Source organism: Pelmatolapia mariae, linkage group LG10_11 (genome assembly GCF_036321145.2).
Source record: "Pelmatolapia mariae isolate MD_Pm_ZW linkage group LG10_11, Pm_UMD_F_2, whole genome shotgun sequence".
Taxonomy (NCBI): Eukaryota; Metazoa; Chordata; class Actinopteri; order Cichliformes; family Cichlidae; genus Pelmatolapia; species Pelmatolapia mariae.
In genome coordinates this window covers 12,694,860-12,711,407 of record NC_086236.1, presented here as the reverse complement: position 1 = coordinate 12,711,407, position 16,548 = coordinate 12,694,860, and the positions used below count along the sequence as shown (strand labels likewise).

The following is a 16,548-nucleotide window of genomic DNA, read 5'->3' as shown; positions in this document are numbered from 1 at the left end:
CACAATAGCGGAAACTGTCTACAAACAGGAAATTCAGGCGCTTCCCTCAAAAGAGCACACTGGGAGTATAACATGCATCATAAAAGACGTGAAAAATAGAAGAAATCTAGATAACTTGCACAGCATTTTGTTAGAGGGAATAGGCACCGCACGCCAATACCAAAATAGAGCATCGAAGTTTGAGACTCTTTTCCTATCTTAAGCCCGGGTTATTCCGTAATCACTGACGAAACAGTATATTTGAAACTCTTAAAAGAAATGTCAAAGGAAAAAATCAGAGCAATAGTGTATGATCTAAAGGTTGGGTGTTGCAATATTAAAATTACCTGATGCAAATTAAAGCAGAATGTTTGGAAAACAAGGAAAAAGACTTGAAATGAGTCCTCAACCCAACTGAGATGCTGTAGCGTGAGCTCAGAGTTTGATAAGGTTTTCTAAAGAGAAATAGTGCAAATATGTACTCTCATCTCATTGTTGTTCTGATTTCTTTTTTCAGTCTGCACTTTGAGTGATGACTCAATGTATATATAAATGCATACATACATACATATATATATATATATATATATATATATATATATATATATATATATATATATATATATATATATATATATATATGGGAAAATATATTTATATTTAAAGGGGTCATTTATTGACAAAACATGGACGAGAGAACTGAATATGCAAATATTATCTTTTGAAAATAAATTAATAAATAAACACAAACAAAAAACAAGCCATACTTGGTAACAGTGTATAAAGGAGCATAAAAGGATCAACTAAATTCATAAAATGTAAAAAGCTGTAGTCATTCAAACAGGTACAAATGGCTAATACTGTGAAGATGTGGAGATGATCATCAAGCAGAGTCATACAATAGGAGTACATACAGAAATATCTCATTATATTCACAAAATATACACATAATATAACAGTATATGGCATTCACTGTCTTCTAAGGTGTGGTAAAAATTTCTAGGCAAATAAGAAAAAAAAGAAAAAAGCATCATTTGATAAAGAATCAATAAGCCCATGTCTGTGGAATGACCAAAAAAATAAAAATAAAAATAAAAACTGCAAAGGCCAATTTGTGGCCAAAGTCACCAGAACAATAGAATTCTATTTTATATAGAGTCCATTATCTTCTACATTCAACAACCCTAACATACACATAAAGGGTCAGAGTTCATGCAGATGTGATTCTTGCAACTAGGCTTTGGGTAAATGCATACAAGTTCAGTCGTATAGAAAAAAAGTTTCTCAGCACTGTGTAAACTGATTATTTGACTGAATATTGTTCTGCAGAAAAAATGCCCAGTCACTGCTGGAGGTGGAACAAAGTCAGTGCTCTGAGGCTCCATTGGGGTTGCACCAATAGTTCTCTAGCAGTCTGATTTCACTGGCAGTTCCACAACACAGCCTGACATACAGGGCATTAAGGGTTGAAACGTCCCATCTCTTCAGCCTCTGCCTCATAGACAGAGGGGAAGAGGGTGATGAATAAAGTAGGGAAAGAAGGAAGATACAAGGACCGTTTATAGAGACTGCCATTATTGTTACTTTAGTCTTCTAATTTACATGTGAAAAAAAATGCACAACAGGTTTTAAAATGAGCAAATCTTTGAAAATCAGTTTACAAAGATCATAGATCACAATACACTTTGTTTCAGTGTCAACTGAACAAGGATCTCAAACACAATTCACCTAGAACATCAGATTTTTCATGTAGGATACAAGACATTCTATCTTTCACAGATCTACAAACTTATTAAAACAGAACAAGCAGAACACATCTCTTCTTAACCCTAATAAAGTGGCTAACCTAATGGCAACTGTGATCATACCATGCAGTGATGGCATATAAAACAGCTATGTATAATCCTTGGCAATATTCAAAGACCCTTCTATTAATGTATTATTATTGTTGTTATTATTATTAACAGATTTAAAATGCTAATTTAGAAAAAAAAAGAAAACATTTGCATCCTACCATGATTTTCTATGAAATTGATCTGAACCTCAGAGTTCAAACTGATTTATTATTGCATTTTTTGTTGCATTGCATATTGTCTTCATTTGACCTTTGCATTACTGATTATATCTGTGTTTTCACAAATGTTCATATAAGATACAATAATTACATAAAATGATTGAATACTACTAAACATGATGTTATTTCTTGTTTCGAACTGAATATTCAAAACTGAACAAGAAGATGGGGAAAAACTTCTCCACCATAAAGTTTGTTTATGTTTCATCAATATCAAACAGCCACTCAACAGACACAGACTTCAGACTTCATACAATCTTTTGGTGCTGTAGTCAGGTGTTTTTTTTTTAAATTTAATATGAATAATAATTATTAATACTATCAAATATTAAATAATATTATTTTTTGTGTCTTTGTTAATAAAAGCGCTTTAAATCAAAACACCCTTCGTGCATGATGCATGCAATGAGGCAGTAAAAACACTGGTTTAGATGTAGACACCACATATCTTGAACATGTTACCCTTTTTACTTAATTGGAAACACTGCATAATCATATGCTAATCCACATAAGTGGATTATTAATGAATATGTCTTGGCATTTTGTATAATTGGTGATGATAGCTTTAATTTTCTATTTCTGCTGCTTTTTAATGAAAAACTAGAGCAATGGCTGTCATCTTGACAAATTATTGGGAACCAATGCAGGAATCATTAAACTTCAATTAAAATTATGAAAAAAAGGAGAAAAAATAAGTATTGAATAATAAAATGCTTACATTAGCATATAAAGGTTTAAATATTTTCTGTGAAAAGGGGGTTATTGGCATGCCTCACTGTATTAAATGGTTGCAAGTAATGTCAATATTTTAGTCCAAAAATGTGGCTCAAACAAAGTGTAATTTTCTCATTTTATATATATATATACTTCTAGGATATATAATTTGACCCCAAATCGTAACAAACATAAAGTGTAAATAAATGGTATGCGTGGATGTTTTAACACTCTAGTAACTGTATGCACACGTTTTTTCCATCTGCATCTGCATGTGACACTAAATATTCAGTGCAGCCAATGAATCTGTGGAACACACCATCTAAACCCTTTGAAGATTTTTCTTCACATCCTCTATACTCCAGCAGAGGGAAATTAAGCCAATGAACCAAAAAATAGAGTGTTGGAAGGGAAAAAATGAATAGTGGAAAGTAGAGCTGGCAGTGAGAGAGTTCCTGCAATTCAGTCACTCAGTCACAATAGATACAGTATCAGGACGAGTACACTTATTCCCTTACGTGTGTTCTAAATATTGAAGCAGGAAATGCGTCATTTCAAACACAGACGCAATATCATTCTGATGTCTGGAACTGCATGTGAATTGCATGCACACAGAAAATCAATACATACAACAAAGTGGATCTGTGTGGATGCTTTAGCTCTTGCTCTCCCAAAGTAGGTCCTACCCCAGATATTCCTAATGGGTAATTTTTTTTGTTATATCTCAGAGATTTGAAATGAATGAAAAAGACTGGTAGAGAGATGTAGTTTCTGTTTTAAATTATACCAGAGCATGGGGCTCTGGAGCTCATATGGCTTTGAGTTGCCTGGTCAAGTTGGCAAAAGGAGCAGGTACATCTGCTATCAAAGCACTCGCTTTCCATGCAACAAGATAAAATGAAATACAATGCACTGAGGTGGCAAAAAAGAGAGCTTGGCAAATTTTTTTTTTCTTTGTGTGAAAATCCAGTTTATTAAGTGATCAGATTGTTCTGCATATCCTGCCCATAAAAGAAATAAGACTATAACTGATTTAAATATGGTGAATCTCCCCATAAATGTTCTATCTTCTCCAGCACTAGAATCCGGCAACCTGGGTTTTTTTTTTTTTTTTTTAAATATATTTTTGCTTTTGTCGTGTAACTTATAGACAAAGTTCAGTGGCAAACTTACTCAATATTATAGACGGATTTTTAGATTATATCTGCTTTGCTGTTAGGAAGGGTTCAATGGGTTAAGGTTAGGGATTGTGATTTGTAACATAAAGAATAAATTCTACAGGTAGCCTTGAAGCCTTTATCTGGCGTCTTTCTATACTATGTTTACTTGTATTTGCAGCCATATAAAAGTCAGTGAGCTGATATTAAATTAGAAAATATTTTATCTGAATAAATGGATGAGCGTAATATTTTTGGAAGTTCAAAAATAACTTATAACTTTTATAACTTATAGATGTGTGGATGCCCTAGTTCTGCAGCCAGGTAAACATATACTACAATTAATATCTGAATCTCCTGTGGTATTCTTTCTGGATTAAGGAACTAGATCTCTTCAAAATGTAAATAACAATGATTAGAGATGGGTCAGACAGAGCCAAGTGACTAAGCAGCAGTCAGTAGTAGAAGGGCCTATAATGTCCAAATAGGTGGTACATCAGGTCAGGAGCATGACCAGAGTCATGGTTATCTTTTGTTTCATGTACTGTGTAACTCCAGGTTCAGACTTTTCGCTTACATCCTGAAGTGTTTAAGGGGAAGCATTTGGCACAAATAGTCTGGCTTGTGTTGCAATGTGTACATAGCAGTTTTTAGTCATAACAATCCAACTGTCACTTACCACCAGTATTACTTACCTACTTGAGTTGGCTACTTGGAATGATAAATAGAGTAGGAGCATTGCAAGTAGTGCAAGACATCAAAAGAACTTAATAACTTACTTAACTGGGTTTTGTTTAGTTTTGCTTTTTTATGGAGAAGTGGAACTTTTTGTTTGTGCCCCATAAATATATATCAGATTAGCCATAACAATAAATCTAATTGCCTAGCACTGGGTTCCACTTGATCTGCAAAAGCAACTCTAACCTGTCCAGATATGGACATGGGATGTCTGAGGCTGGGTGTCCTCTGGTGTCTGGCTTCTGTAGAGTGTATCTCCTGTGAATTTGTGGCTCATTCTAGAAAATTCCACTGATCCATCATCAGATAAGTATCTGGGAACTTTTGTCTTTGTTGTGTTCTTCACCCATTCCTGAGGAGTTTTTATATCATGGGGTAGATTATACTGTTTGGGAAGGTTGCTGTTGTTGGGGAGTGTTGTTGCAATGGTGGGGTGTGCTTAGTCTGGAACAAAGGTTAGGTAAGCAGTTCAAGTCAAAGTAATATCCATATGAATGTCAGAGCACAAGGTTTCCCAGAAGAGTGCTGCATTTAAATGAACTGATCAGTGTTGTTCACTTCAACGGTCGCTGGTTTTAAGGTTGTGGCTGATACATATAAATGTAAATATATGCATGTAAGTGTGTGTGCGCCATCCAGAAGAACAAACACTAGGCCTAGATGGTATCCCTGTAAGACAAAAAACAGAGAAGAAAATGTTGAATTAGTAAAAATTAATTAAAATAAAGTAGAAAGCATCATGATCATGAAGAATGGATTTTAACACATTCAACTAAACTAATATATGCTTACAGAAACCTACACATGCATACCTATTCAAATCTGCATCTGTCCATATCTGCCTGAATACCATTCCAGACTGAATTTAAACGTAAAATAAATCTGAAATTATTCAGTGTCTCACTGCCACTGTTGTCCTGAAAGACTTCGTGAAACCCATCTGGGAAACTCAGCTAGGTAGTTTACACCTTTACCATCTCTGCCTTATGTGTTGAAGCAGGTGACACTTTTGACAGCACTGAGTGCCATTTTTAGCCAGAGAACTGTACATGCCTGCTGGCAAAAGTTGCAGGTTTTCTGTGTGTTTTTAGTTAGAGTTCACTTCAGTACATAAATAAAAACAAAATCTTTAATAGTTTCAGTATGCAAATGTATTTTTGTGTCTTTTGACTTCATCCTTTATATCATCAAGTTTTAACTGTGATATGCTGTGACAGATTAAAATTAGGCATTTAGCATTTGTAAATCCAGTAGACATAAGTGTTTAACCATAGTGTCATGACATTCCAGTCATAAGTAAAACACAGTGGAGTATGACAACAAATGTAGCATTGTATACTGATTTGTTATAATTTATTGTCACTGCCTTGTATTATTGGTACACTCTGGGGTTTAAGTGGGCTGGAATGATCCAGAATAGCATTACAGAATCTTCGATCAATGACTAAATAAATCTGATAGTTTGTATTTTGTATGAAACTGCCTAACTGCATCTTTCCAGCTGATGCTACAGTTAATTCACCACTTGACCCTACCCTACCTACTGCACCCCCCTTCTCCACCATTGATTCATTCCTGTTATGCATTCAATTGAATTCAATTCAACTGAATTGAATTCAGTTCAACTCACAACAACAGTCGCCTCAAGGCGTTTTATATTGTAAGGTAGACCCTACAATAATACGAACAGAGAGAAACCCAACAATGAAATGATCCGCTATGGGCAAGCACTTTGGCGACAGGGAGAAGGAAAAACTCCCTTTTAACAGGAAGAAACCTCCAGCAGAACCAGGCTCAGGCAGGGGCGGCCATCTGCCACGACCGGTTGGGGTAAGAGAAGGAAGACAGTATAAAAGACATGCTGGTGAAGACAGCCAGAGATTAATAACAAGTATGCAGATATCAATAATGTTGCACCAGCAGTACTTCAGCATCTAGCTAGCACTACATTAACAAAATAACTTTTGTATGGGTAATCTCAAATGAAACCTTTCTAGCAGTTCAACAAACATCACCACTGACAAACAGGTTCTCTGTGCAGTTTGGCACAGAATCTGTGTGCTAGCTAGATGTGCACAGTTCACGTATTTTCCAGGAAGAACAAAGATGTTTGAAAACGTCCCACTTTAGGTGGAGAAAAATGCAACAAAGAGGGGACACTGAGAGATTAATTTCAAATGTAAGTGCTGCTCAGCATGTGACATTTGGTAAGCTGGAAATTTAAGGCTTAGGACAAATTCATATTAGCTTTCAGTGGATCTCTATGTGATTTGTTGCTAAAGTTGGCAATTTCATATGATGAAATCTCTTTGACAACAAATTAAATGATGATTGAAATTCATCTTATTTAAAGTCATGGAGGACAGTAGGTGCCGGCCAAACTGGGCAGTGTGCAATAGACTTATTGGGCACGTTGTACAGTAGGCAGACTGTGGTCTTTGCTACACAACTGTTGGGTTGAGGTAGCAGCAGTAGCATCATAGGAAAGAGAGACATGAAACTCAAACAATTTCTAAAAATGAAATTCATGGGAGATTTTATAACAGCAAATACGCTGGAAAAAGTGAAAAAAAAAATTTTATGGGCAAAGTCAACAAATGTTTAAGTATATTTGATTGGATTTGGATATTTTGTACATGCAGTTTTTATGGTCCCCTGACCATTGAAATGAAGGGTAATTTTGATAATGTTTCAAAATAATTACTAAAATAACTTCCCAAAATTTGATTCATGATCGTTGCTAAGTAACGAGCTGAAGTCGAGCTGAATTTGAATTTCTTTAGCAACTCTTCTCAATTTCCATGTTTATAAAGGCTAGGTTTTGGAAAGCAGCCATAATACAATATCTCACGTAACTCCTGCATATACTGTGTAGCATGTACGACAAAGAGTAAAGGAAAACCTAAGGAAGGAGCAACGTTTATATGAATACACCCTACAAAATTATTGCAAGACTTAGTTGTAAATGAGTCTTTTTCCCCTTTTGCCCCCTTACCTACACTACCTCCACTTGGCGACCCCTGGGAACACTGCATAGATTAAACAAAACAATTTGCAATATGCATGTGTCCAGGTGACAGAAATTATATATGTGACATTTGCTACGACATTTGTCATTCCATTCTCACAATATTTTACTGTCAAAACAATTCATATGTCTTTAAGAAAAAGATTCAAAGAGTCTGACTTAAAATGAATCATCAGTCTTGTTCTAGGGTGCACTGACAGGTCAAGGAACTGCAGACAGGCTCTTAAAGGAAGTGAACTTGTGACCTTTTGGTAACAGCACCATTTATCTTAAGAAAAGGCTGCCTTTCCTTATTAACTGCATTTGTTCAACTAACCAAATGACAAATTTGCATCTGTACAGTTGCTAAAGAGGACTGATCAGCAAAGCACTGGGAGAGTCCCACAGAGACAAGTCTCTTCTTTGCAGTTGAAAGCCTGGGTGATTAATGCTGAGAAAATGAGGTAGAGGGACAGCACTCTGCTTAGCCTGTCAGGCTGTCCCGTTTTATCAAGGAAGATTCAGACTGCAGACTGTGCACCGTGGCAGAGTGGAAGATGTGGTAATATAGTGGAGAGATGGTGACTGAGAAAGGAAGCGTTTAAAAGAGTGACACTAGATAGAGTAAGAAATAGAAAAAGCAAATGGGAGCAAGGGGTGATAGACGATGCGAAAAAAGAAAAAAAAGAACAGATTTCTTGTTTGATAACAAATTATCCTATTAAGATTTGTAAATGCTCGTGTTTTTTTTCTGCATGAGTGTGCACACAGGCTTCCATGCAAACAAAGGTAGATGTGTGATAAATGCCAAGCTTGCACAAACTGTTTGACAGACAAAGGCAGATGTAAACAGTTCTCACAAGACCCAGGAGAGAAAAATGATAGATAGGGGATCACTGTTTATATCGGTCTTCTTTGCTCCCTGTATGAGTGGCCTGTAATTGAATGATCATTACACCAAAGCTATGGCTATGGCCCTGCAGTCGAAAATAGGAATTGAGTTTGAAAGAGCATTTAGTGGTTTTGATTTATGAGCAACAATAGGGAAGTTGTTTTTTCAAGCCTGGAACTCTGATGGCCAATAAAGAGGAGCAAGGCTTATCGCCTGCTGTACCCACTCTGACACACATACACCATTTAGCCTGCTAGGCAGCCAGCAACCAGTCAACCAACCAGCTGGGGCCCTTCACGGAAGGAAGTGTTTTCAGCAAATTTGTTTCCTTCATGTCTCGCCCTGAATGGTGCTATTCATTAAAATAGCCTGCAGTCGGTAGGCACTGCTGCCATGGCACATTTATACACTTGTATGCCTGTATCCTCACTGAAGTAGACACACACTCGCACACAAATCCACCTGCATATACACTCACACCAGACGAAAATCTTTTCTTTTGGTACACCTCATCTTTGCAGGAGGCCCTTCAATAATGAAAGCAAAGACACAAAGAGAGAAAAAGGGTCTGTTGCTTGCACAGCTATCTGCTTTCAGTTAGGGCCGCTGGAGTTGTATATTTATTTCTCTGAAATGAAAAGAGCTGCTCACTTTCATTTAATGGATACAATATTTGGATTCATGTGGGTCTTACTGAGAATCAAGAGGTCACTAGTGTAGGTGGTGCTGCACACAAGAGCAAAGAAATGTAAAGTGTTAACTGTGAAAGTGTGAAGTATTGTGCAGTGGACCGTGTTTCAGTCGTAATCTATAGGGCTCCCGCTATTTTAACTGTAATTTAACTTATAATCATAGGCAGTGTTTGCGCCACTTTAGCCACAACTCAAAATATCAGCCAAATATATCTCAATTATCCCAGGCAACAAGCAAATTAGGTAAAAATGCAATTCACCATTCAGGTACTCACCCACGTTGATATGTTTCCCTTCTTCCATGCTCTTAATCAGCATGTTTAATTGAGAAAAGGGTGAACTTTACAATACAAAACAGTTTATTTATGGAGAAAAGTCAACTGTTGGCAGCTTTATAACTGATTTTACTTGTAAAGGTTATCATTTGGGTGAGTCTGTTGGCAAGATGCCAAAAGTGAATTATCAAGCAACTATATATATTTCATAATAACAAAATGCAAGCCAAGAAATGTTTTATGAGTGTTTTTAGTGTTTTAGAAATCGTCATTATGTCAACAAAAGTGTTGTGAGTTTTTCTCTGCACTTGTCTATTTTCATGGCATGGATTGAGGTGCAGTACTGTTACTTTTCAAAGTCATCTCAGCAGATAACTGCCCAGCTCCTGACATGACGAGCACACCAAAAACCTCTGATCATCCTGCCAGGAACTCTATTCCCTTGCCAAGCCCGATAGTAACTTATTGCTGCCTCTGAGACCCACTGTGATTTGAAAAGAAGTAATTTTGTTCCAAAGATGTAATAAAATGGATAACATTTTAACAGGTGCATCTCTTCGCAGCATATCACTGTCAATAAGATTATTTTCCCCAAACAGGGTCTGTTTGCGGTTGTTGTTGTTGTCTGCTGACTTGCCAAGTTCGCACGTAGGATTTCAGACATGAGATGTTCTGTATTGGAGAAGACCTTCTAATCTTTCTCAGGATGAATATAAGAACCAACTCTACAACACCACCTGCAGCAAGCGTGTTCAGTGGCAGTTTTTGTCGATGTTAGACAATTCAACTCTTACAGCCATGTAGCCGTTATCGATCAGAATGACAACCTGTGGTTATACTTGTTCTTTGCACTAGCTGCTTCTAAGACCACTGGGGGTTTCAGTTATTAGCCCTGGGGCTCTGTGTATTGTATCACCTCCTTCTTTCCTTTAATCAATCCTCCCCACTCACTGCACTTTCTCAGGCACACTTAAATGCACTGTATGTGAAGAAATTCCTCTGTGACATATGCACATGAATTCCAAAAGAAACACATGCATACTTTATTATATGCCATTTTCTTATATTTAATTGCTCCTGATTCCCAGAGCTGAAATGCTGTCACTCTGCAATTTTTCTACAGGACGTTTGTCAGGATCTCCTTTCAAGCTTGCAGTTCCTATCAATTAACAGAAACAGTTAGGAGAGTGTCACTAAGCGGGTTAGTCACACACAGCTATCCCGATGCCTTCCAACACTGTCATGTCATCTGACTTGTCTCAGCTCATGCCCGGGGGCTTTTCTCTTTTTAGAGAAAGAGCAAGAAAGGAGAATAAAAGGAGCTGAACCCACACAGTTGAAAAGCCCCAGAGTCAGAAGTGTTGATCCACATTGATAGTGTGCATATCGATAGTGTGAACATAAACGCACAACCAGGCAGACACATTTGTTTAGAGCATATGGCCGGGACAAATCAAGCACACTAAGTTGCACACATACACAATAAAGTGAGTCTTTTTATCTCTAACTAGTATAAATCTCAACATCCTGTCAAAGTGTCATACGGGAACTATAGATGTAATATAAGAGAGCACAATGCATCTCTTGATGTCATCAAAAGAACCGTAGCGCTATTTGTGCTTTAGCAATAACAAAGCCAAGAAGCAGCACGACTGCTGTGTATATCAGCAATAACTGTAAGTTATGTTCAGTATATAATTTAAAAGACAGCACCTGAAAAAACAGAAAAATAGATTCAGATTTAGTTTACTGTGTTGTACTATAAGTATTCATAATATAGTCTGTTTTGAGTATTAGCCTCTCAATTTGCTGTTTCAAGTCACATCCTATATATGATTTGATGCTGTTTACTAAACTGATTTAGTGTAAGCTTAAGGTGTATTGTTTGAAAGCTGTCTCCTTCGCTGAATCCAATATGTAGAAATCCTGATGTTTGACAAAAAGCTAAAGGATTTCTTTGAGATCACATTTTGTATGAAAATTTGAACGAAAATTTAGAAAAACAAAATATTAGTGGGAGCTTAGTTAGCAAACAGCAAAGAAAAGATCATCATACAGAGTGTGTGTCTGATCAATGACTGTTTAAAAAGTGGATTGATTAAAAAAGTTAGCATGATGTGTTATTCAATAACAAACTTTAAATTTTCATTAGACTATAAATTAAAGTTTTAATAAGACATTAAATTAGCAGTTGAGATAATAAACCTATCAGGAAAGTGTTTACTGAGGTCACAGATCAAGTGAGTAGAAGGGTTGTTTTCTGGTAGATTAATGAAGTTGCCAATTATAAAGAGAGCAAGCGGTCCCTTTTTACCATATATTTCACTTAATGTGACTGTAGATTCAACATAAAGTTAATTTTGCATTCAATATGACTTGAAATTCCCAAATGAGACCATTAAGTCATTAGTGAAATGTTGACTGAGACAATAAATTATGCGTGAATTAGGCTAATTTTATCCTAGTCTTCTCTACACTTTGACTTGTTTTAAGATAGGAGAGCCAACCCCTGCTGGCCATTACAGATATTGCACAGTTTTGTACCACATTAGCCCAAATATAAGAGAATGATGACTTTATAAAGAGGTCAAGCAATTATACATTAATTATTTTTTCTTTCTTTTCTCTGGCTTGGACAGGCATGGCTCATTAAAGCTTTGCACACAGCTATTATGCCTGTTTACAAGTGCAATCTATGCATGGCAAATGATGGCTAGGAGATATATTTTGAGTAATGTTACTAAGAGAAACAGAAGATAATTGCATGTTCATCCTATTTGGGCAAGAGAATTGAAAGTACATACTCATAAAACCTGTAAGTAATGCAGTCCGTTCAGTATCAACCCTGTGACCAGTCTCCAACACGTTTGGGAAAAGTCATATTGGAAAAATTCTCTGTAAGTCGAAAGATCTTTGTGTATTTGATGAATAATATATGCCCTTCCAGAATAGCAAATGCACAATGAAGAGAGAAAAAAAGTAAAACAATATATATAATGAATACTTCACATTCCCATATTCTCTTTTCTCTCTCTGGCTCTAACTTTCTTTATCTCTTACACACAGAGACCCATTGATACACAAACACAGAAGTACACACACACACAGCAGACAAACTTTAGAACACAGATGGGTATATTTTCAGTTATATTTTGCTCAATAGCCCAAAGTCCCTAAGTGCAACAAAATCCACCAATAAGGAAGACAATATAAGCTATTTCTCACACACTTGGAGACTTAGCAAAATGTAAACTTCCAGAACCACCTGCCCACATAATCAGCATACTGCCTTTCTTTTCATCCTTCAGCTGGCATGTTTAACACAGCCACACGGGGCAAAACTCTCACATTTTTCTTGATTGTGAGAAATGTGTATGCATGTATGTGTATTGTATTATTTTAATGGGGACTGGATTACACAATCATATTGTGGAACCTTATGAGCCTTTTTTGAGCAAAAAGCATGTTTTGCATCTTTTAAAATTTACCAAATATTGACTCTTCAAGTTTATTATGAAGATCTGGAATCAAAGTAGGTTATTGTAACTGATGAAAAGAGTAACGCCAACTGTGTGTGAGAACCTCAGCATGCAAACATGACAGAGAAAAGAAAAGACTTTCTATTACAGTTTGGTAATAATGTGGTAGTGTGGTAATAATATGAAAGTACCAAATTATTATAAATTAATTACCAAACTAATAAGCAAGTTATAACTAAGTAATGTTTTGTATTGTCAGTGAATTGAGCTGTGTAATTTTATGCTATATTTTATGTAACTGGGTGATAAGGGGCCAGATACTGGGGGTAATGGTTCAGATACAAACTGGTAACAATATGATAACCTGCTAACAATAAAGTAGTAACAACTCTGGATCTTATATACTGACTTTAACACTACAGCCGCCAACAGCACTAAAGGCAAAGACCTCATTTCTTAAAGAAGTTAAGTTGGTCATTTTCATCTAATTTTTCCGATTTCAAGTAATTTTTAGGGGTTTTATTTGATCAAAATTAATTTCATTACAGAGTAAAGTGAACATTAAAATAAATAACTACGCAAAGTGTACAACAAAAAATATAATAGTTAATACATCAAAAAAAATTATTATGACAACACAACTCTAGAATAAAGATGGTATAAAAACAGAGCGATCACTAGCTACAAATTGTAAGAAGCACATTTTAAATAGTTATTGTAAAAGTAAAATTGTCAAAGTTTATCATCTTGTCTATATTTCCTTCTGATCACCAAACCTGCAGTTTCCCATCCAATGTCCTCACTGCTCTGCCTTCAGACTCCACCTTCTCACCCACCGTGTCACCCAATATTATTACTACTCAGCTATTTCTATTACTCTATTACTCAGGTAAAGCCAATGATTATGCATGATATTACTAAGTTATTACTTTGATATTGATTTGTATTTAAGTCATAGTAAATTACTATTTCCATATTATTACCTTGTCATTTCCACCTTACCAAGCAGTAATGTAAAGTATAAATAATTTTCTTGCTCATATGTCAATAATTTGATGAACATTCCATATATCATTATATCTCTTATAAGTACAGAAGCTGTACATATATTTAGCAGTAGTCAGGTTAAGGTTGTGCCAGATTTAAACTTAAAAAAAAAAAATACTGGGGGCAGTCAGTTTTACCCTACAGCCCCCTAGTAGATTTTCAGAAACCTTGACCTCTGTCCTCGAGGTCAAGATCATCGGGATTCGATCTTATGCAATATTATTAGTAGATGCACCTACCCATATGGAAAAGAAATAGAAAAAACTTATAAAAGACTTGCATCAGATTTGGCCTACTTCATATAGTGAATCATATAAGGCTTACTCATGAAAGTGGCCACTTTCATATATTGTTTTAGTAAGTATCCAAAACATACAAGTTTCATTTACATAATTTTTCAAGGGATCTTATATCTGTTTTCACTCTTGTATGCTTTTCATACAAGTTTCACACAAGACAGATACAAACTTTATAAGATTTATATCTTTTCCATATGGGTATAATGTCAATCTCAAAATCCTAGGTGACTTCCTTCTTGAGTTATCGCAGTCAAAATTTTCATAAAAAATGCTTGACCTCTGACCTTGACCTTGAGGCTGAGATCTGTGAGATTCAAACTTGTGTGAGATTTTAGTAGATGTACCAATGGTGTTAATTTGATACTGCTATGTCGCGTTGTTCTCAAGTTATTGCATTCACAAATTTGGGTGTCCACGCCGCCTGCCTGCCTGCCCACCCACCCAGCAGGTTGACGACAATATCCCATCGGGCTTTCATGGCCGAGTGGGGGAAAAAAAACCCATTCAGTTATATTCAGTAAGGCAGTAGTGATCCTAAAATCTCTCTCTGTTGTCTCTCTACAAACACATAAAAACAAATGCTGGAATCATTTGTAACAATATGCCATCTGTTCACCTGGACATCTCCATTGTGTCCTTGGTGAGATAGACAATCCAGTAGACCAGGTTGAAGGCGCCAAATGAAAGGGGGAAAAGGATGCGTGAGTATTTGTCGATGATGCTGGTGCCAGTCAGAACATTGTTGGCCGGTACAGCTGAACCTTGCTGGAGGAATGCTTGGGCATTGACCGGTGGGTTGGGAAATGTCTTGGCAGGACGCTCAAACATCGGGGTGGAGTTCATCCTCTTCTTAAGCACACTACTGGCATCCACCTTGGAGAGGAAAATAAGAACGATACAAAGTAAAGACCAGGGAAAAACAAAATGTTATAATGTCAGTATCTTATAACATCAGTGCTAGTTAGTGTTAAGGGAGGAAATAAGGAAAAAAGGAAAAATCCATTCTGATGATAGTGGCGTATTTAAACTACTGTAAGTAGATAAGTCCATATGTTTTTTTCAGATCTATATCTAAAATGAGTATGAGTATCACAGTAATTACACCCAGCAAAGAAAATCAATGATGTTTTGATTTTGATTGAAACTTCAGCCTATTCTGTCAAGGCTGGTGTAGTTGTAGGAGGCAAACAAACAAAAGAAACAAAAGAAGCTCAATATATTGACGCATGGCTTTTTCTCACGCCTCATCAACTTTCAGTAGACTAGTGTGATCGCAACACATGCTCCCTGCTCCAATAGTTGTAAATCATATACAGTATGTGTACAGAAAGTAAGGGGAGTGTACATCTGGAAAATGGTTCAAGTAACAATGTGTTGCCTCCAGGTAGAGTAAGAGAGAAAGAACACGACTGAAGAGCACGTTCCCTTTTAAAGGAACAAATTTCAGCATAAAAAAAAAATACAGTCATTTCTTGATGGCCTTTTATTGATTAGCAGCTTCACCGAGTAAGCACTGAACTTTATAATAATATAATTTTATATTTATTATATATATGCTGTTTTGTGCCATATTTATGCTTTATAGAACACTTTTTGTTTACATGGAAATTTCAAATATATTCCTTGTTAAATTTGCAAGTTTCTAGAACAATATTTATTGCAGAGCAGAGTTTGAACAGTTCTTTACATTTTATTTTTGGGGAAAAACTCCTAGTAGTTTACTAAAGCATTCACTGTTTCTCACTTCAGTGTGGATATTTTTTGGCAGTCTTGGAACAAAAACTGAACTTGTGAGATTTAGGCGGGATTTGTGAGGCTACGGGATTACATGCTCCTCTACAGGTTAAGAAACTATTAAACTGTTACAATCCTAAGGCTTAGGGGAAACATCCCCCCACCCCCACCCCCACCATGGTGGCCAGTCTAAAAATACATTAGCAGTTAAGTTAGAGTTATTAACAACATTAATACTGAATCACATTAAATATAAAATATTTGTCAGTCATTCCATGGCAGCTATGCTGAGTAGTGCAATCATGCTGCAAAATCTTAATATATTATAAGTCTGCAGGTTTAAATGTGTTTATCATTTGAGGCAGTGCAAGTCACAAACATTTGATATGGAGGTGTTGGACAAAGAGAAAAAAGCAAATGTTTGAGCAACATTTTAAACCTTTCTATTCTCTTTAAGCTGT

At 36.1% G+C, this 16,548-nt stretch overlaps 1 protein-coding gene across 1 annotated transcript in view; it reads right to left on the bottom strand.

The window, feature by feature from the left end:
- Positions 1–630: 630 nt before the first annotated feature.
- gabra6b (gamma-aminobutyric acid type A receptor subunit alpha6b) overlaps positions 631–16,548 on the bottom strand; it is a 30,574-nt gene continuing 14,656 nt past the window's right edge. Inside the window, exons 9-10 of the mRNA XM_063485615.1 lie at positions 14,970–15,226; positions 631–5,331 (exon numbers count right to left, since the gene is read on the bottom strand). Of these exons, the coding sequence (XP_063341685.1) occupies positions 5,319–5,331; positions 14,970–15,226 (270 nt within the window). The 3' untranslated portion in view covers positions 631–5,318. The remainder of the gene's footprint in view (positions 5,332–14,969; positions 15,227–16,548) is intronic.